The sequence below is a fragment of the Pseudorasbora parva genome, chromosome 13, assembly GCF_024679245.1.
Source record: "Pseudorasbora parva isolate DD20220531a chromosome 13, ASM2467924v1, whole genome shotgun sequence".
NCBI classification, from domain to species: Eukaryota; Metazoa; Chordata; class Actinopteri; order Cypriniformes; family Gobionidae; genus Pseudorasbora; species Pseudorasbora parva.
The window spans coordinates 46,704,720-46,725,945 of NC_090184.1; the positions used below are offsets into that span (position 1 = coordinate 46,704,720).

Here is a 21,226-nt window from a genome sequence, read left to right on the forward strand (position 1 = left end):
AATATTGAGAGTAAAATCATAAAATGTTGAGAGTAAAATCATAAAATGTTGAGAATATTGAGAGTAAAATCATAAAATGTTGAGAGTAAAATCATAAAATGTTGAGAGTAAAATCATAAAATGTTGAGAATACTGAGAGTAAAATCATAAAATGTTGAGAATACTGAGAATAAAATCATAAAATGTTGAGAATACTGAGAATAAAATCATAAAATGTTGAGAATACTGAGAGTAAAATCATAAAATGTTGAGAGTAAAATCATAAAATGTTGAGAGTAAAATCATAAAATGTTGAGAATAAAATCATAAAATGTTGAGAATACTGAGAGTAAAATCATAAAATGTTGAGAATACTGAGAGTAAAATCATAAAATGTTGAGAATACTGAGAGTAAAATGTTGAGAATACTGAGAGTAAAATCATAAAATGTTGAGAATACTGAGAATAAAATCATAAAATGTTGAGAGTAAAATCATAAAATGTTGAGAATATTGAGAGTAAAATCATAAAATGTTGAGAGTAAAATCATAAAATGTTGAGAGTAAAATCATAAAATGTTGAGAATACTGAGAGTAAAATCATAAAATGTTGAGAATACTGAGAATAAAATCATAAAATGTTGAGAATACTGAGAGTAAAATCATAAAATGTTGAGAATACTGAGAATAAAATCATAAAATGTTGAGAATAAAATCATAAAATGTTGAGAATAAAATCATAAAATGTTGAGAATAAAATCATAAAATGCTGAGAATAAAATCATAAAATGCTGAGAATACTGAGAGTAAAATCATAAAATGTTGAGAATACTGAGAGTAAAATCATAAAATGTTGAGAATATTGAGAGTAAAATCATAAAATGTTGAGAGTAAAATCATAAAATGTTGAGAATATTGAGAGTAAAATCATAAAATGTTGAGAATATTGAGAGTAAAATCATAAAATGTTGAGAATATTGAGAGTAAAATCATAAAATGTTGAGAGTAAAATCATAAAATGTTGAGAATACTGAGAGTAAAATCATAAAATGTTGAGAATACTGAGAGTAAAATCATAAAATGTTGAGAATACTGAGAATAAAATCATAAAATGTTGAGAATAAAATCATAAAATGTTGAGAATAAAATCATAAAATGTTGAGAATAAAATCATAAAATGTTGAGAATAAAATCATAAAATGTTGAGAATAAAATCATAAAATGCTGAGAATACTGAGAGTAAAATCATAAAATGTTGAGAATACTGAGAGTAAAATCATAAAATGTTGAGAATATTGAGAGTAAAATCATAAAATGTTGAGAATAAAATCATATAATATTGAGAGTAAAATCATAAAATGTTGAGAATAAAATCATAAAATGCTGAGAATACTGAGAGTAAAATCATAAAATGCTGAGAATACTGAGAGTAAAATCATAAAATGTTGAGAATACTGAGAGTAAAATCATAAAATGTTGAGAATATTGAGAGTAAAATCATAAAATGTTGAGAGTAAAATCATAAAATGTTGAGAGTAAAATCATAAAATGTTGAGAATACTGAGAGTAAAATCATAAAATGTTGAGAATACTGAGAATAAAATCATAAAATGTTGAGAATAAAATCATAAAATGTTGAGAATAAAATCATAAAATGTTGAGAATAAAATCATAAAATGCTGAGAATACTGAGAGTAAAATCATAAAATGTTGAGAATAAAATCATAAAATGTTGAGAATACTGAGAGTAAAATCATAAAATGTAGATAATAAAAGAGAATAAGATGCTGATAATCTTGAGAGTAAATGCTGAACCTGCGGTGGAGGACCCCGTGGCGTCTCCGCTGATCTCCCGATGGATGGTCTTCATGGCCAGCCCTGGCTCGTCCCCGCCGGAGTCGTCCGAATCCCACTTGATCTCCAGAGGATCGTCCTGCAGATTGATGGAGGGCTGGCTCCAGTCAAAGCTCAGCACCGAGTCGGACCGGCTGTGCTCGGACCCGTTCAGAACCGGCTCTAGGGGCTCCGGGGGCTCTGGGGTCTCCACGAACGGCTCCACCGGAGGAGGCTCCGCAGCCCTGCAGCGCTTCACCACTCTGGGCATTTTGGAGAGCACCTCCAGAGCCAGCATGGGGCATCCGGCCTGCAGATGAGCATGAGCCGCGGTGAAGAAGAGCCGTCTCTCGGTGAGGCTAATGGAGTCCGGTCCGCGGGCCTCGGCCGTCAGAACCACCGGAGCCTTCTCTGAGGAGACAAAATGGCGGCGCAGCAGCAGCGGGTGTGTGCGGAGGAACGTGTAGAAGTTGAAGACCTCGGGGTTACAGCCCGCGCGTCCTGCAAGAGACAAGAGTTCTCACACACTGCAAAAAATGCTTTTCTTATTTAGTATTTTTGTCTTGTTTCTAGTGCTTGAAACTAGACAAGCAAAAGCAATTGTCTTGTTTTGGGGAAAAATAACTCAAAATGAAGAGAGTTTTTGCTTAAAATAAGATCAATAATCTGCCAATGGGGTGAGAAAAATAATCTTAATTCAAACAGAAAACAAGATTATTTATCTCGCCCCATTGGCAGATTATTTATCTTATTTTAAGCAAAAACTCTCTTCATTTTGAGTTATTTTCCCCAAAACAAGACAATTACTTTTGCTTGTCTAGTAAATACTTCTTGATTTAAGAATTTGTAGATGTTTGGACTAGAAACAAGACAGAAATACTGAGTAAGAAGAGCACGTTTTGAGTTTGATGAGTCTCCTCCCTCACCTTCATTGGGCGGATCCAGCAGAGTGTCCAAGGCCCGGCTGTAGTCGTCCAAAACCCAGAATGCCATGCTGCGCAAGAACGGGTCCTGATGGGCCATTATCTGCTGGTCCTGACCCAATACGTGCCTCTGCAGGATCCGCTTATAGGTGGAGGACATCTCGAACTCAGACTCGTATAGGCGACAGATGACCAAAGCCAGCTGAAGGTCCTGCATCTTCTCTATACAAACCTGAGTGTGTGTGCAAAACCAGCAGATCTTATGAGAACGAGAACATGCTCTGAAAAAAAGCTTTTACAAATGTGACCCTGGACCACAAACCAGTCATAAGGGTAATTAAGATCATCTGAAAGCTGCTCTTCTGTTTTCAGTCCAAATATCGAAATATTCTTAAATCAAGATGGATTTACTAAATCAGAAAAATGACGAGATATTTTTTCAAAATGAAGAGAGTTTTTGATTAAAATAAGATAAATAATCTGCCAATGGGGTGAGAAAAATAATCTTGACTCAAACAGAAAACAAGATTATTTTGCTTATTTTAAAGGTGCACTATGTAGCTTTCCGTCCACTGGGGGGCGCCTATTCAAAACAAAGGCGTAGTTTGATGACGCACAGTTTGAGCGCAGTATTTTGGGACATGTGGTCTTCACATCACAGCCGGTGGAAATAGGACTCAGGCAGAAATCATGTTCATTGATGCGGTTAATAACGTTACTGTAGTGTAAAGCAGAGCAGGACCGAGTGTTGAGGAGCTGAGCACGGCTGCTGGAGCGATTGTTAAACAAATACCCGCCTCGCGAATACCGGGACTTTTATTATGACGGGACACATTCGCCGGACGCCTGCACTGATCAGCTCTTCTGGTTATGATTATGAGGTAACAGAGCTCTGTTTATCATATTAGATACATTTAAGTGTGTTGAAAATGATGTAATGACTAGGGATGCACCGAATGCAGATTTTTAAATCCACTGGTTAAGGTTCTGCCGAATCCAAAACCGAATTCAACTCCCATCCTCAGTCCATTATCACAGTAAACACATTAATGGCATAAACAACGTCCACAGCAGTGTATTTTTAATTTAATTTAAAGTTAACATTATGCCAGGATGACTGTGCCGTATTGCTGTCTGTAGATTCCTTCATTCACAAAAAAACGGATCAACGCTTCTTTTACGTCCTTACGTAATGACGTCATTTCTATCATACCGGCGGATGAAAATACATTCAAACACATTCATATAAAGTTTTTGTAATCAAAACTTAGTAGTAAGTAGTAATAATTATTATTATTACTACTTTATTATTACTATTAATATTACTAGTAATAATTATTATTGTAATCATCATCATCTTGGATACGTTTTTTAATTCATGTTTTGCAAAAGCACTCAATACAGCCGCTGTCATGCAAACACTGATGTTTTACACAGATTAAATAAACTTACATTGACATAACATAATCTTACACAAATCCTCGGTTCAGCCGTCCCGCTCCGAGAGAAACAGTTCAAGACGACGCTCTCACGCATGCAGTATCTCAGCTCACCGGTTCTCACAGCGAAACATGTCTCAGTTCAGTGAACTGCTGGAGTTACAGCATATACTTCAGGATATTAGTTTATTTCTAGTCTGAGGGACTGTCACTCATGTCAGAAAGTGAGTAACTATAGTAAGTTGTGGGATCAGCGCTGATTTGAGATGCGAACCGTTTAGAACGACTCAGTCCGATTTGGTGAACTGGTTCGACCGGATCACTAAAAAGATCCGGTTAAAAAGAACGATTCGTTCGCGAGCCGGACATCCAGCGGCTATTGTTTAGGGTTTCTTGCCACCACGAGACAAATCGGCATTGCAAATTGAACATATAGCTCGACTTGATTTGCCTTCTTGTGACTGAAAGTACTGCCAAACAACACATTCTGTTCACAAGTTCCATTTTCACTTTCTCACAGCCGACTGCATTCGAACGGTCCACCTAGTAAACACGTTGCCATAATCAACCGCGGCATCATGTTAGACCAGTATCGCGTAGTGCAAGCGGGTTCTGTTCGGTGGAAAACAATTCTAAGGTTCAGCAAAAACCGAACCCAGTCAAAAAGCTCAATATTCGGCCGAATCCGAACCCGAATCCTGGATTCGGTGCATCCCTAGTAATGACGTCACTCCGTGCGTTGACTTGTTCACACTGCTAAGAGTAAAGCGCTCCTGCCAAGTAAAACACGAAACCGAGGGTAGCGCAGATATGACGCGATGGACAGCCGACTTCCTCAAACGCTGTCCTGACACGTCCCGGTCCTCAGTTAAAAGAGCAATTTTCTCACAATTTACAAATAGTTGAAAACATCTGGGATATTGTAGGTACTCACCTGAACAAAATATATAACACTGGCCTAGTGGTGTTTGGATATTTAACTGCAAAAATACTACATAGTGCACCTTTAAAATAAGCAAAATAATCTTGTTTTCTGTTTGAGTCAAGATTATTTCCCTCACCCCATTGGCAGATTATTTATCTTATTTTAAGCAGAAACTCTCTTCATTTTGAGTTATTTTTCCCCAAAACCAGACAATTACTTTTGCTTGTCTAGTAAATACTTCTTGTTTTAAGAATGTTTAGATGTTTGGACTAGAAACAAGACAGAAATACTGAGGAAGAAGAGCATGTTTTTTAAGAAAACAAGGAAAACAATTCTCATGTCGTTTTACTCATCCAGTAAATGAATCTTGAGCATTTTCTGCAGTGTGAAGAACATAAACGTGTGAGAGAGGCTGAAGTACCTCGACGGCATCTTTCAGGGATCCGGCCAGCAGAAAGAAAGCCGCAGAATGTTGGAAGCGCTGTTTTCCCAGCAGAGAGAAAGCGTTTTTCAGAGCCGCTTTCCTCCAGCGGTCCTCACTGAAGTTATTGCTGAAGAACGTGGTCATCTTCGTGTTCTGATGAGACCTTCAACACACACACACACACACACACTCTCTGAGTGAACTGAAGCCTTACTGATGGGGCAATGACACTTCAGCGTGTGTGTGTGTATGTGTGTGTGTGTGTGTGTGTGTGTGTGTGTGTGTGTGTGTGTGTGTGTGTGTGTGTGTGTGTGTGTGTGTGAGTGTGTGTGTGTGTGTTGGGTGGGTTCAGGGGCAGTGTAAGGGGATAGAAAATACGATTTGTACAGTATAAAAACCATTCCGCCTATGGAATGTCCCCATAAAACATGGAAACACTACATGTGCGCGCGTGCGTGTGTGTGTGTCTGTGTGTGTGTGTGTGTGTGCGTGCGTGCGTGCGTTACCTGTACAGCCCCCAAACCACAGCTTTCTTCTTCATGGCCAGATAAAACAAGGCTGCGTCTAACGGGTCGTTGTTTCTCTGATAAGCAGCTTTTGCTACCTGGTGTGAGAGAGAGGATCACAGATTAATAAACATTCTTGATTTCAGAAAGACAAGCTCTTAAAGTACGACTGAATATTACATTTAAGGACTTTGCATTCAAACAAACACTTAATACTCCCCTGAGATGCTCACCCCCTTAATAATCAATTAATCATACACAGAGAATGCACACACACTGCAAAAACTGCTCTTCTTACTCAGTCATTTTTGTCTTGTTTCCAGTCTAAATATCTAACAATTCTTACATTAAGAAACATTTACTAGATCAGTAAAACGACATAGGATATTTTTTCTAAATGAAGAGAGTTTTTGCTTAAAACAGGCAAAATGATCTGCCAATGGGGTGAGAAAAATAATCTTATTTCTGATTGATATCTTGTTTCTTGCTTTGGTCCCAAACAGAAACAAGATTATTTTTCTCACCCCATTGGCAGATTATTTATCTTATTTTAAGCAAAAACTCTCTTCATTTTGAGTTATTTTCCCAAAACAAGACAATTACTTTTGCTTGTCTAGTAAATGTTTCTTAATGTAAGAGTTTTAAGATATTTTGACGAGAAACAAGACAAAAATACTGAGTAAGGGTGTGTTGACAGTGATGAGCGCTGCGTTTTAGGGTGCGTTCACACTTGTCATGTTTGGTTGGATTAAAACGAACCCTGGTGCGATTCGGTTATTGCGGTTCATTTGAACATCTGTGAAGATACGACACATAGTCAGCTGATCTGACGACGCGGAAAGATCGATCTGTGTCTCTAAAATGAGTAACGCTAACGTTAGAGCCCAAACGGAGAGCAGCGAGGAGGTAAAGAGCCTCATCAATATTTGGTCCGACGAGCATGTTTCGAAAATGCTAGAAAAAACGCACACAAAGCACACCTGGCTCTTCTCATCAGAGGACCTGTTGGCCATCAGTCGGCACAGACGACAGAACGGGCGTCTCTTTTCTGCACAACGGAGGAAATCCTGGAGCTGTTTTGGATGTTTTGAACATTTTCTGAGCTCTTCATGAGTTCTCAGCGGGTAAATAATGCCGTATGTACACGCATTAAATGATGGCGTTTAATCAGCACACTGCGTTGCTCTGAATGTTTGGTAAGCAGCTCCTCCGTCATATAAGCCGACCAATCAGGTTGTGAGCGTCTCCCTGAGCCTTTGGTTCGGTAACTTTAGGGTCGCTGTTATAAATGCCAGCGTGAACGCTAAGCGGACCAGGACTATATGCTTCGTTTTTGTTTTTTGGTCCGGACCAAACGAATCAAACTAACTGAACTACAAGTGTGAACTAAGAAAAGCTTTTTTTGCACAGAAAACATGATCAGCTTCATCAAACCTTCTCGATGCATCTGCGAAGCTTATTGGTGCTCCGCAGCCACCAGCCCACTCCCATGGCTCTCAGGTCTGGCCATGTTGGCTCTCCCTTCTGCAGGGCCGGGAGCATGTGGAGCAGCTCCTCCTCCGCCTCAGAGTGGAACGCCCAGGCGTAGTGGCAGGTGGACAATCCTGAGGACCAGCAGCAGATAATGAGTTACTGAGTCTTTCAAAACACACAACATATCAACGCCGTGGAAGACCAGCTGAGATCTGCATTAACATTCACGCTGCAAAACATGCTCTTCTTCCTCAGTATTTCTGTCTTGTTTCTAGTCTAAACATCTAAACATTCTTAAAACAAGAAGTATTTACTAGACAAGCAAAAGTAATTGTCTTGTTTTGGGGGAAAATAACTCAAAATGAAGAGAGTTTTTGCTTAAAATAAGATAAATAATCTGCCAATGGGGTGAGGAAAATAATCTTAATTCAAACAGAAAACAAGATTATTTTTCTCACCCCATTGGCAGATTATTTATCTTATTTTTCTCATTGCCCGTTTTAACCCTTAAATGCACACCTTGGGTGGTTATCGACCCGAGACGTCATCCACTAACCTCCTCCTCCTCCTCATTCATTTTTTAAAGTTAGACATCTACCTTCTTAGTATTCCTCAATCAATTCGTTTTAAACAATATAACAAGAAAAAAATAATAGAATTATAATTGAATGCCTGTTTTTCCACTAGTTTTTTTTGTCAAAATTGTTTAGGGTCGCTAACGACCCGAGGTGTGTAGGAGTACGTATATATTTTTTTTGCACAAAATTAATCTACAATGACAAAATAGGCCGCAATTCACCTTTATTCCACAAGGTGGCAATGTCTGATACGCAATGATGAAGTGAATTTTCACTCATAGTTACCTCTGACAGAAAACGAAACAATAATTATAATCTGCAAAGCTTGAAATGGCTCAGTGATTTACCGCAGAGAGCAAGTACTAAACACATTCAGATATTAGTGTCAAGGTCTCTTGATGATGGATCTGCTCAAGAAGCTGTCAAAGATCTAAATATTGATTTTGAAGACGTTGTTTATGAGTTTTGAGAATATGCGTGAGATGGCGAATATGAGCAGATGCTGAATGTAAATGAGCTCTGATGAGGACAGATGATTATGGTATTAAACATCTGCTTACACTGAACCCTTACAAGCTCCAAAAAGTCATGAAAATCTTTTATTTTATTCTTCTGTAATTGTTACTCTATAGATACGGGTCACTAACGACCCGAATATGTAAGAATGTTTGGCGAAACAGTCATGCATTTAAGGGTCAAGCAAAAAAAATTGATTTTATTTTCAACAAAACAAGAAAAAATATCTTATGTTGTTTTACTGATCTAGTAAATTCTTCTTGATTTAAGAATTGTTAGATATTTAGACTAGAAACAAGACAAAATGACTGAGTAAGAAGAGCATTTTTTGCAGTGTACTTGCCTGACATATATATGTCAGACATAGACCACTGAAATTTACTCCCTTGACATGCCAAAAAAATCCCTCTATATACTCGCCTGACACCATCAGAACACTTGTAAGCGTACCTTGACAGGAAAGCTGAGCTCGATGAGCCGGAGGAAGAGACGTCAGGAGGAAAGTGTGCAAGCGAACGGCCAGCAAAAACCTCAGTCCACATTCATCCAGTGTCTCTCCACCTGAAGAAAACAACGTCAGATTTATCCCATCTGTGTAGCTGGACAGTCCCTCAGCTCATTTACTCCAGTCCTGTACTGAAGTTCACTGTTTGAGTCTCTGTGCTTTACTGGAGTATTATTTTTTCTGTAATCTTCTGACTTTAACTTCACTCCATCTGAAAGACAAATATCGTCCTCTTTACTCCACTACATTTCTATCAAGGTCCTCGAAGTGGAAAGTCGTTTCTGTCGCAGCTTTGAAAGTCAGTGATGATTTTTTTCTTCTTTAATAGGTGTTTGGGTTTTTGCAGAAAGCCTTTCAGGAATCACTCTTATAGAGTCTCGTGAAGTTCAATGATTTCACAGCATTTATTAAACACTGATTTATAGTTTAGAGCAAAATGGAAGAAGACGGATGTCCAAATGCTCATTTAGTGGAGGATTCACATAAACAAAGTTGATTCTGTCTTCAGTGAAGGTGAACAGTGTGAGAATATCAGATGTGTATCAGTGTATTGGATCCGTGCATTCGGCCTTAAAGTGACAGCAGCTTTATAAAGAGCTTTGTAACTTTTCTACAAGTATTTAAATGAGTTTAAGTTAGTCGTCTGCTAGTGTGTCAGATGGAGCGTCACTGACTGGCTTAAACCATGATGGCATAATGTGCATTTATACAACTATAATGTGCTGACATAAAAAAAATGAATTTACTTTTGATACTTAAGAACATTTGAAATCTAATACTTCTGTACTTTTACTCAAGTAAAAATCTGTTTTTACAACTTTCACTCGTAACTGAGTAATATTTGACCAGTACACTGGAAAAAATGCATTTCTTACTTAGTATTTTTGTCCTGTTTTAAGTATCTAAAAGTTTTTATTCCCTTTCTGGACATGGACAGTATAGTGTGCATACACTTGCATACGCTCTCGGACTAAATATAAAATATCTTAAACTGTGTGTGAAGATGAACGGAGGTCTTACGGGTGTGGAGCGACATTAGGGGGAGTCATAAAATGAAAGAAATTTCATTTTTGGGTGAACTAACCCTTTAATATGCTTCTTTTTTTCCCTCTAATTAAAAAAAAAAACAAGATATAAAGATAAAGACCTTGTGCTTTCCCTTGACTTTCTCCAATGTCGGTGCTGGTGGAGGCGATGGTGTCCGCCAAGGCCATCAGAGACATCTGCTCCATCCGTGTCAGGCCCGGCAGACTGGAGTGAAGCAGGTGTCCGGATAACACCTGGGCGTGCTCGGAGCCGAAAAACGTGGGGCTATACTTCGACAGATCAATGACTTTAGCATTAGCATCGTCCTCGTCGGCATCAAACGGGTCCATTTCATCCACACCAGGGCTGGAGAAGAGCTCATCGTAAGCCACGCTTTGGCTGGATGCACTGGTGCCGTGAGCGCTGTCCATTCTTTCTTTGGCATTTGGAGTCGTTTCATCATCCGCGGCTAACAGGGCATAAAGCGGAAGCGGCGGGATGGAGTCGATCTCGGTGTAGTCTGAGCTTTCGCCTTTGGTGAACATTGTGTCTCTGGTGGTGCTTCCGCTAGCGCTGATTGTGAGCGAGCGCAGACGACGCTCCTGGTTTAAATCGGTGTCCTTTAAAGACACGATCTCTCCAGCGATGCACTTCACCAGATGGGATAGAATGGCTTTGGCTCGTCGCACCTTCCCAAGATCCATGAGCTCCAACAATTGCACCGGGTGATATTGGGGAAGAGTTGGGGAAAGATGGTGCGCCGCCTCAAACAACCCAGAGTCCTCCATTTCAGCCGGAAGATCGTACACGGTTCTCTTTCCACTGAGCTTCTGAGCTAAACTCGTCATTGATCTGGTGAGAGTTTTTTTTGCAGGATTGGGACTCTCCTGTTTTAGGGATATTGCACTCCCAATGCTAGTATCTCCGAGTGCTGGAGCATTTGGCTTCCATTGGGAATAAACATGCATCTCACAATCCATCCCGACGACTAATATTCCATCTCGAACCCAAGATAGAGAGACAGGAATGGGTGGCGAACCCTCAACAGATGAGACTAAATCAACCACTTTGAGGAGAACGAGGCGGGATGAGCTGTGCTCCCTGCTGCTATCGGACATTCCCAAATCTGGAGGTTTTCCCGAAAGCATCCCGTACATGTAGAGCTTGGATCCGAGCCCCACGGTTAACACATGAGAGCCGTCTTCTCTGGAAACCCAATCTAAATGGACCTGCCTTTTACCGTTGAAAGCGAGGCAGTCGTTATTTAGCACCCCGTTTCTCAGCACCGTATCACCGTCGTGGTTACCTGGGCTGACTTTGAGCATCTGCTCCAGGATCCACTGGGAGCCTCCGGTGGAGTCGCACTGGTATATGCTCACGTGCATGATTGGCTCGGCAGAACCGGGTCTGATGTTTTGGTGGGCTACGGCGATTCTGCTGGTGTGGCAGCAGCTGAGACCCATAAGCTGACCGCTCACACTCACAGCACTGCTGCTGACCAAACCCTCCTCCACTAATAAAGGCCACTCCTCCCAGGAGTATGCCGGGTCTCCGGAGCTATCCGGGTCAGAAAAGGCATCGCACCGCCAGAACCGGACCGACCCGTCTGAGCAGGAAGTGGCCAGCAGATACGGAGCCCGTCCTGTTGGCTGCAGAGATGAGGAGCTCAAATGTCCTGCAATGCAGACAGAATATGAAGACTTCATCATAAGCACCAGTGCTGGGGGAACGCATTACAAGGAACTTGAGTTACGTTATCAGATTACTTTTTCAGGTAACTAGTAAAGTAACACATTACAAGTAACTTGAGTTACGTAATCAGATTACTTTTTCAAGTAACTAGTAAAGTAACATTACAACTAACTTGAGTTACGTAATCAGATTACTTTTTCAAGTAACTAGTAAAGTAACACATTACAACTAACTTGAGTTACGTAATCAGATTACTTTTTCAGGTAACTAGTAAAGTAACACATTACAAGTAACTTGAGTTACGTAATCAGATTACTTTTTCAAGTAACTAGTAAAGTAACGCATTACAAGTAACTTGTTACGTAATCAGATTACTTTTTCAAGTAACTAGTAAAGTAACACATTACAAGTAACTTGAGTTACGTAATCAGATTACTTTTTCAAGTAACTAGTAAAGTAACGCATTACAAGTAACTTGTTACGTAATCAGATTACTTTTTCAAGTAACTAGTAAAGTAACGCATTACAAGTAACTTGTTACGTAATCAGATTACTTTTTCAAGCAACTAGTAAAGTAACACATTACAAGTAACTTGAGTTACGTAATCAGATTACTTTTTCAAGCAACTAGTAAAGTAACACATTACAAGTAACTTGAGTTACGTAATCAGATTACTTTTTCAAGTAACTAGTAAAGTAGCGCATTACAAGTAACTTGTTACGTAATCAGATTACTTTTTCAAGTAACTAGTAAAGTAACACATTACAAGTAACTTGAGTTACGTAATCAGATTACTTTTTTCAAGTAACTAGTAAAGTAACACATTACAAGTAACTTGAGTTACGTAATCAGATTACTTTTTCAAGTAACTAGTAAAGTAGCGCATTACAAGTAACTTGTTACGTAATCAGATTACTTTTTCAAGTAACTAGTAAAGTAACACATTACAAGTAACTTGAGTTACGTAATCAGATTACTTTTTTCAAGTAACTAGTAAAGTAACACATTACAAGTAACTTGAGTTACGTAATCAGATTACTTTTTTCAAGTAACTAGTAAAGTAACGCATTACAAGTAACTTGTTACGTAATCAGATTACCTTTTCAAGTAACTAGTAAAGTAACGCATTACAAGTAACTTGTTACGTAATCAGATTACTTTTTCAAGTAACTAGTAAAGTAACGCGTTACAAGTAACTTGAGTTACGTAATCAGATTACTTTTTCAAGTAACTAGTAAAGTAACGCGTTACAAGTAACTTGAGTTACGTTATCAGATTACTTTTTCAAGTAACTAGTAAAGTAGCGCGTTACAAGTAACTTGAGTTACGTAATCAGATTACTTTTTCAAGTAACTAGTAAAGTAACGCGTTACAAGTAACTTGAGTTACGTAATCAGATTACTTTTTCAAGTAACTAGTAAAGTAGCGCGTTACAAGTAACTTGAGTTACGTAATCAGATTACTTTTTCAAGTAACTAGTAAAGTAATGCGTTACAAGTAACTTGAGTTACGTAATCAGATTACTTTTTCAAGTAACTAGTAAAGTAGCGCGTTACAAGTAACTTGAGTTACGTAATCAGATTACTTTTTCAAGTAACTAGTAAAGTAACGCGTTACAAGTAACTTGAGTTACGTAATCAGATTACTTTTTCAAGTAACTAGTAAAGTAAGGCATTACAAGTAACTTGAGTTACGTAATCAGATTACTTTTAGTGTGTGTGTACCTGCAGCCGGTGTTACGCGCAGCACTTCCACACCCTGAGGGAGGTCGAGCTCCTGGCTGAACACTTTGGTGTGTGTGAGTGTGAGGCGGCGAGCGCTCTGGAGGTTGGAGGTGCTGAGTTTCGATCCCACTGGCGTAAAGTTAAACTGTGAGGAGTGTGTGGCCGTTGGAGACGCCGGCTCTCTCTCTGCAGTTTGAGTTTGTTCTAAAAGAAGGAAACAAATCGGTTTAATCGGTAGAAACAGTCAATTATGATGATTGTGTTTTTATATATGTGCATCAACTAACTGGAAACACATTTACCACATAAATCCCTCGAGACAACAACAACAAAAAAACAAGTGATTGGATGACTGGCCTAACCAGTGGACTGTGTTTATGTGTGAGGGTGTGTGAGAGAGAGAGAGAGAGAGAGAGAGAGAGAGAGAGAGAGAGAGAGAGAGAGAGAGAGAGAGAGAGAGAGAGAGAGAGAGAGAGAGAGAGAGAGAGTGAATGTGAGAGTGTGTGAGAGTGTGTGAATGTGAGAGAGTCTGTGAGAGTGTGCTGTGAGTGTGCTGTGAGTGTGTGAGAGTGTGTGAAAAGTGATTGTAGCCACTTCCAGATGTTGCTCGAGGGAGTCTCTTCTCTTCTGGATAGAAACGCTGCCAATGTTTATGCCATTATCTAAAGCTGTGCACAAATCCCCTTTGGGTGAAAACAGCTGCTGAGCTTCCAGCATTATAACTCACCCATAACGGCTGGAACGGTGTCTAACTGCAGATGCCACATGTGGAGGAGCGACCTGCGGCTCTGAGCCATCTCCACCACCACCAGGAAGAAGCGCTCGGAGAAGAGAAGACTGGGGACTGGAGGAAAGACCAGCGTTTACAACACACACACACACACACACTCACTCACTCACATGCTCACTCTCACACTCACTCTCTCACACACTAACACTCTCACACTCTCACCCTCACACACACACAGTCACTCACTCACTCACACTCACACTCACTCTCACACTCACTCTCTCACACACTAACACACACTAACACTCACACACTCTCACACACTAACACACACTAACACACACTAACACTCACACACTCTCACACACTAACACACACTAACACTCACACACTCTCACTCACTCACACACACACACACTCACACACTCACTCACACACTAACACACACTAACACTCACACACTCTCACTCACTCACACTCACTCACACTCACACTCACACACACCTGAGTCCTGCAGGCATTGGTCCCTCTTCTCGTTCCCCAGGATCAGCTCCTCCTCAAACACCTGCAGCAGCTGCGTCTCCTTCCCCTGCTGAACCACCAGGGGGAGCGATGTGAGCGCAGAGCATTGTGGGAAATCACATGATACTCCTGTTAGTTACACAACTATCAGGCATAACTTTATGACCTAATATTGTGTTGGTTGACCCTGACTGTGTGCTGTGGTATCTGGCACCAAGATGTTAGCAGCAGATCCTTTAAGTCCTGTAAGTAAGGCCTCCATAGAACTGAGCTGCTCTGTGTATTCTGACAGCTTTCTATCAGAACCAGTATTAACTTCTGGAGCAGTTTGAGCTCCAGTAGCTCGTCTGTTTGATCGGACCCCACGGGCCAGCCTTCGCTCCCCACGGTCATCAGTGAGCCTTGGCCGCCCATGACCCTGTGGCCGGTTCTCCACTGGTCCTTCCTTGGAGTACTTTTGATAGATACTGACCACTGCAGACCGGGAACAGCCCACAAGAGCTGCAGTTTTGGAGATGCTCTGACCCAGTCGTCTAGCCGTCACAATCTGGCCAAACTCGCTCAAATCCTTACGCTTGCCCATTTCTCCTGCTTCACACACATCAACTCTGAGGACTAAATGTTCACTTGCTGCCTAATATATCCCACCCACTAACAGGAGAGATCACCAGTGCTATTCACCGGTCATAATGTTATGCCTGATCGGTGTATATGTCAGAACATCTTATACTTACAAAGTCTGTGATGGCGTCGAGCTCAATGATGCAGCCTGGCCTGGCCGTCGACTGCTGGCTGATGATGTTAAACACTTCCCCGACATATTTCTGGAAGAACAACACATCATACACACACACTGCAAAACATGCTCTTCTTACTCAGTATTTCTGTCTTGTTTCTAGTCCAAACATCTAAACATTCTTACAGCTTATTTTAAGCAAAAACTCTCTTCATTTTGAGTTATTTTTCCCCAAAACAAGACAATTACTTTTGCTTGTCTAGTGAATACTTCTTGTTTTAAGAATGTTTAGATGTTTAGACTAGAAACAAGACAGAAATACTGAGAAGAAGAGCGTTTTTTGCAGTGTAAGGGGTTGAACAACTTCCGTTTTTTAAAGTCGACATTTATGTGATGAAAGACGAGTCGACGTCGACTAGTTGCTGCTGACGTCATTAATGAACAAAATCCTGGACTTGTGCACAGATATGGCATATGACAGCGCTGCCCATAAGGTTATTACTCCTACAGCACAGCTTCGGTGTCAGTTCTTTTGTCTTATGGTCGTTGTATTTCTCACAGATTTCTGCTCATTCTGAATACGATACAGAAAAAGTCGCACAATAAAGATTACATGTGAATGCATTAGTGAGTGATTGCGTGTGAATGAACTCTACCTGCAGCGTCTCTACTAACAGTGAAGCTGAATCAAGAAATATATGCGAGAACTTTTCAGTTTCTAACACTGCAAAAACTGCTCTTCTTACTCGGTATATTTGTCCTGTTTCAAACATCTAAAAAATCTTAAAACAAGAAACATTTACTAGACGAGCGAAAGTAATTGTCTTGTTTTGGGGAAAAATAACTCAAAATGAAGAGAGTTTTTGCTTAAAATAAGATCAATAATCTGCCAATGGGGTGAGAAAAATAATCTTGTTTTCTGTTTGAATTAAGATTATTCTTCTCACCCCATTGGCAGATTATTGATCTTATTTTAAGCAAAAACTCTCTTCATTTTGAGTTATTTTCCTCAAAACAAGACAATTACTTTTGCTTGTCTAGTACATTTTTCTTAATGTAGGATTTTTTTGATATTTTGACTAGAAACAAGACAAAAATACTGAGCATTTTTTGCAGTGTGTACCTTAAGCATGCAGTCTCCCGATCAGTTTTGAGCATCAGATGGTATAATCAAACATGTCTTGTGGAGAGCTCTCGGAGGATGCATTTATTTGTCAGTTTTAACTGTTAAAAACAGAGCTTGCGTGTCAGGGAATTGCTTATCCTGTAGCGCCCTCTATAGGCCAGCGACTAGTCACCGTCAAGTAAGTAAGAGAAGCATTCTTAGCAGTGTGATATGAAAGCCAGGATCATTCTGTGCTGTAAATTGTGTTTTATGTTCTGCAGAACAGGAACCTGCTGGAAACCAGTTTCTAAAGAGTCAGGCCTGTTTAAATTGTACCTTAAGTGTTACTTTTTTAACTTTCCTGTATAATAAAATAATTTCTTACGGAGATGTCCGGGTTGGAGAGTTCACTCAGCAGTTTTTTGGCCTCTATGATGGCCTGATAGAGTCTCAGCGAGTGTCCATCGCTGGCAATGAAGCACGCACTGGGGGAGTTTCCATACACACCTTTGGGAAGGAAAGGAAATATGAGTCCACCAACATCCAAACAGCATCAATTAAACTTTAAGAGATGCACAGTAAATATTCATAAGCTGAACATGTTTATGAATATTCTATGTGGACTGACAGCACAGCAGAGATGCTCATTAAAGGAGCAGGAACCGCCAGAAATATCCCAAATAATCCGCACACAGAGTGCTTTCTCCTGTATTGTACTTTGACTTTCTTTTCTTTTTACGTAAGACTGTCAAGCTCGACCCGAATTCTCAACCGCAGTGAGTTTAGTTTTTTCCTCACCGAGGCAGTTTTTGGGATGAGCGTGTTGATGCTCCGCGGAGAAATCCCAACACACGAGACACTGAGCTAAACATTCACAATGTAATGTTTTTATATTTATAACACATGACACAGTTAAACAACATCACATGACCAAGAGTGTGTGTTCCTGAACACCATCACCACTGAAAATGACACTGATTTCATATGACAGCGCCATAAACGATTCATTAACTTTAGTCACTTTCATTTTAGAGGCAATATTGACTGTTTTTGTTCTATTTAGACAGAAAAAATAGATCACAGCCGAACCATAACGCATCTGCAACTGTGTGTGTGTGTGTGGGGGGGGGGGGGGGGGCTCACTCATTAAGACTCACCTGCTGCCACCTACTGGTGGTTTAGTTACATGTTTAAACAAACTTTCTAAAATGTCTCATCTGTTTATTGAAAAATACAAATATCATAACATTATTTAAATCTGTTGCAATTTTTTAGTGTAAATTATTTAATTTGATTGGTAACAGCCCTAAAGTGTCTTATTCTAATTTAATGTATATATCAAATTTCTACATTAAATTTGATATATTTGATATAAATATTTGATATATTTGATATAAAACCGAAGCCCTGCGGCTGGCTAAAGCTGCATCCAAATCATCAGTCCTCATCCTCCTTGATCTATCTGCTGCCTTTGACACTGTGAATCATCAGATTCTTCTGTCCACCCTCTCATCACTGGGCATCACAGGGACTCCGCTCCACTGGTTTGAGTCCTATCTCACAGGTAGGTCTTTTAAGGTTGCCTGGAGAGGAGAGGTATCCAAAACACATCAACTGACCACGGGGGTTCCTCAGGGCTCAGTGCTTGGACCTCTCTTCTTCTCCATTTACACTACATCACTGGGACCCATCATTCAGGCACATGGTCTCTCATATCACTGCTATGCTGATGACACACAGCTCTACCTCTCATTTCAACCAGATGATCCCACAGTAGCTGCACGAATCTCAAGCTGTCTGGCGGACATCTCGGCATGGATGAAAAAACATCACCTGCAGCTCAATCTAGCAAAGACTGAGCTGCTCGCTTTCCCTGCTAATCCGACCATACAACACGATTTTACCATCCAGCTAGGTTCATCTTTGATTACTCCTTCAGGGTCGGTCAGAAATCTTGGAGTAATCTTTGATGAGCAGCTATCCTTCAAAGACCACATCTCAAAGACAGCTCGGTCATGCAGGTTTGCATTGCACAACATCAGGAAAATCAGACCGTTCCTTACGGAGCATGCAACACAGCTTCTTGTCCAAGCCCTGGTAATCTCTAGACTTGACTACTGCAATGCACTTCTGGCTGGACTTCCATCTTGTGCAATCAAACCGCTGCAAATGATCCAGAACGCTGCAGCACGTCTTGTATTCAATGAGCCCAAAAGGGCTCATGTCACACCTCTGTTCATCTCTCTGCATTGGCTACCACTCGCTGCCCGGATCAAAGTCAAAGCCCTGACTCTTGCTCATGGATCTTCCACAAGCGCAGCACCCGCATACTTCGACTCACTCCTACGCGTCTACACCCCGACCAGAAGCCTTCGCTCAGCTAATGAGAGGAGGCTTGTGGTACCATCACAGAGAGGCATGAAATCCCTCTCTCGAACTTTTTCTTTCATTGTTCCGGGTTGGTGGAACGATCTTCCGTCCTCCATACGCACAACAGAATCACTCACTTCGTTCAAAAGACAGATATAAACTCATCTCTTCCACAAGCACTTAATCTTACATTAATTTAAAAAAAAAAAAAAAACTTTCTTCCTCTATCTCTCCTTTCCTCTTCCCTTTTCTGGTTTTTGCTACTCTGAGCGGTATACAAATCTTGGTATTTAGTAGGGATGGGACGATACACTTAAACTCACGATACGATGCACCTCGATATGCCAGGGTTACGATACGATACGTCACGATACGATATCAAATTTTATTTTTATTTTTTTCAAATCTGTGATTTGTTTACCACCAAAGTAATGTACTTAAACGAAAGGTAGGATTTTTCTCTTTTTTGCATTTTGGTTCTATGTTGTTTAAAAAAAAAGAAGAATTTTTAGAAGTCCGCGACCACATCTTAAACAGGGGTGCCAATAATTGTGGAGGGCACTGTAGGGCTGTCAATCGATTAAAATATTGAATCGCGATTAACTGCATGATTGTCATGAGTTAACTCGATTTTAAATCGCACCTTTTTAGCAATTGTAAATGTATCTTAAATTAAGTTTAAATTAAGTTTTTAATACTCTAATCAACATAGGTATGGACAAAAATGCATGCTTTATGCAAATGTACATTTATTATTAGTGAAACCATACTTATTCAATAATAATCAATACAGTATGAAGACTAGACATATCAAAGGTCATAGATATGTTTATCTAAGAAATTGTTCTCTTAAGCCTAAACTTAAAAATAATGAGTAAGTAACTGTTAGTGATTTCTCTCATTTTAAGAATATAAAGGGAGTTTTTACACTGGCAGTTTAATTCAGAGCAGGGCAAAGTTCGTATGAAAAATTGTTAATGTGTACCAGTGAGCGAACCAGAACCACACCATACCTGGAGGAGGTCCATATTACACGAGTAGGAATATAGTGCGGCCCCTTTAAGAGATCCGCATTTCCTGTTGAACTAACTGCCGGTATTTTGCGCGTGCGCGCCGAACTGGGCCGCGATTCACGTGGACAGTGTGAAGAACACGGACTCGGGAGCGCGCTTGCTCAGGAAAGTAACCTGTGCATTCGTTTTAGCCGATTGTAATGTATTTAGTTCAATAAAACACGTGTACTGTAAGCGGTGATGGTGTTAATGATTTACCTCAGACATGAGCGAGAGTGAGCTGCAGTGCATCGCGCTCAGACTGCAGAGAATGTGCTCAGGGAAAAAACACACTTTTCTTTCTGGAGTCTAATAAAAGTTAAACAGAAAATATGGTAGTTTATGTAGGCAATAACTGCATTTTTGGTTTAGAATATTAATGCTAATGTCGACCCTTTTCTTTCCCTATTAATGTTTGCTGCTGCACCCCACCCTCATTCTACGCAAATCATGCAGCAGTGCCATCTATCTTTATTTCGCGATACATTTTTTTCGACCTCGATGCGTTTCGTCACGTTTTGTATCGCGATATTTTGTCCCATCCCTAGTATTTAGGGCACTTTTTGTGTTTCGTTGCCTCTTCTTGCCGGATCGCTTCATGTTCTCCTGAGTTGTAAGTCGCTTTGGATAAAAGCGTCTGCTAAATGCATAAATGTAAATGTAAATTTGAGAATTTAAAATGAAACCTGAAGCATAGCCTATATTTAATAATATTAGGGGGAAAATGCCCTTTATAAAGGGTAAAATATCACAAATATGCAGATTTAAATATGACTAATCTGATTAAACACTGGTGAGAATATTGCTTCAGGATAAATCATTTACAACACACACAAAAACTTTTTTCCGGACAAGCACATTTTTTTTCTCGGACAAGAATGACCGATTTAAGTTCATGAACATGATTAATGCCGAGTACTCTCACTTCCTTTTTTTTAACGTAAGACTGTCAAGACCAACCCAAATTCTAGACCACAGTGAATTTACACGGCAAAAAATGCTCTTCTTAGTTAGTATTTTTTTCTTGTTTCCAGGCAAAATATCTAACAATTCTTAAATCAAGATGCATTTACTAGACCAGATCTTCAGTAAGATCATGTTTAGATGTTTAGACTAGAAACAAGACAAAAATACTAAGTAAGAAAAGCATTTTTTTGCAGTGCATATT

At 39.9% G+C, this 21,226-nt stretch overlaps 1 protein-coding gene across 1 annotated transcript in view; it reads right to left on the reverse strand.

Annotated features, from left to right (window-relative positions):
* dmxl1 (Dmx-like 1) overlaps positions 1-21,226 on the reverse strand; it is a 101,097-nt gene that overhangs the window by 52,654 nt on the left and 27,217 nt on the right. Inside the window, exons 14-25 of the mRNA XM_067414619.1 lie at positions 17,022-17,143; positions 15,530-15,619; positions 14,778-14,865; positions 14,271-14,387; positions 13,544-13,747; positions 10,248-11,801; positions 9,046-9,156; positions 7,463-7,632; positions 6,029-6,126; positions 5,520-5,685; positions 2,708-2,966; positions 1,794-2,312 (exon numbers count right to left, since the gene is read on the reverse strand). Of these exons, the coding sequence (XP_067270720.1) occupies positions 1,794-2,312; positions 2,708-2,966; positions 5,520-5,685; positions 6,029-6,126; positions 7,463-7,632; positions 9,046-9,156; positions 10,248-11,801; positions 13,544-13,747; positions 14,271-14,387; positions 14,778-14,865; positions 15,530-15,619; positions 17,022-17,143 (3,498 nt within the window). The remainder of the gene's footprint in view (positions 1-1,793; positions 2,313-2,707; positions 2,967-5,519; positions 5,686-6,028; positions 6,127-7,462; positions 7,633-9,045; positions 9,157-10,247; positions 11,802-13,543; positions 13,748-14,270; positions 14,388-14,777; positions 14,866-15,529; positions 15,620-17,021; positions 17,144-21,226) is intronic.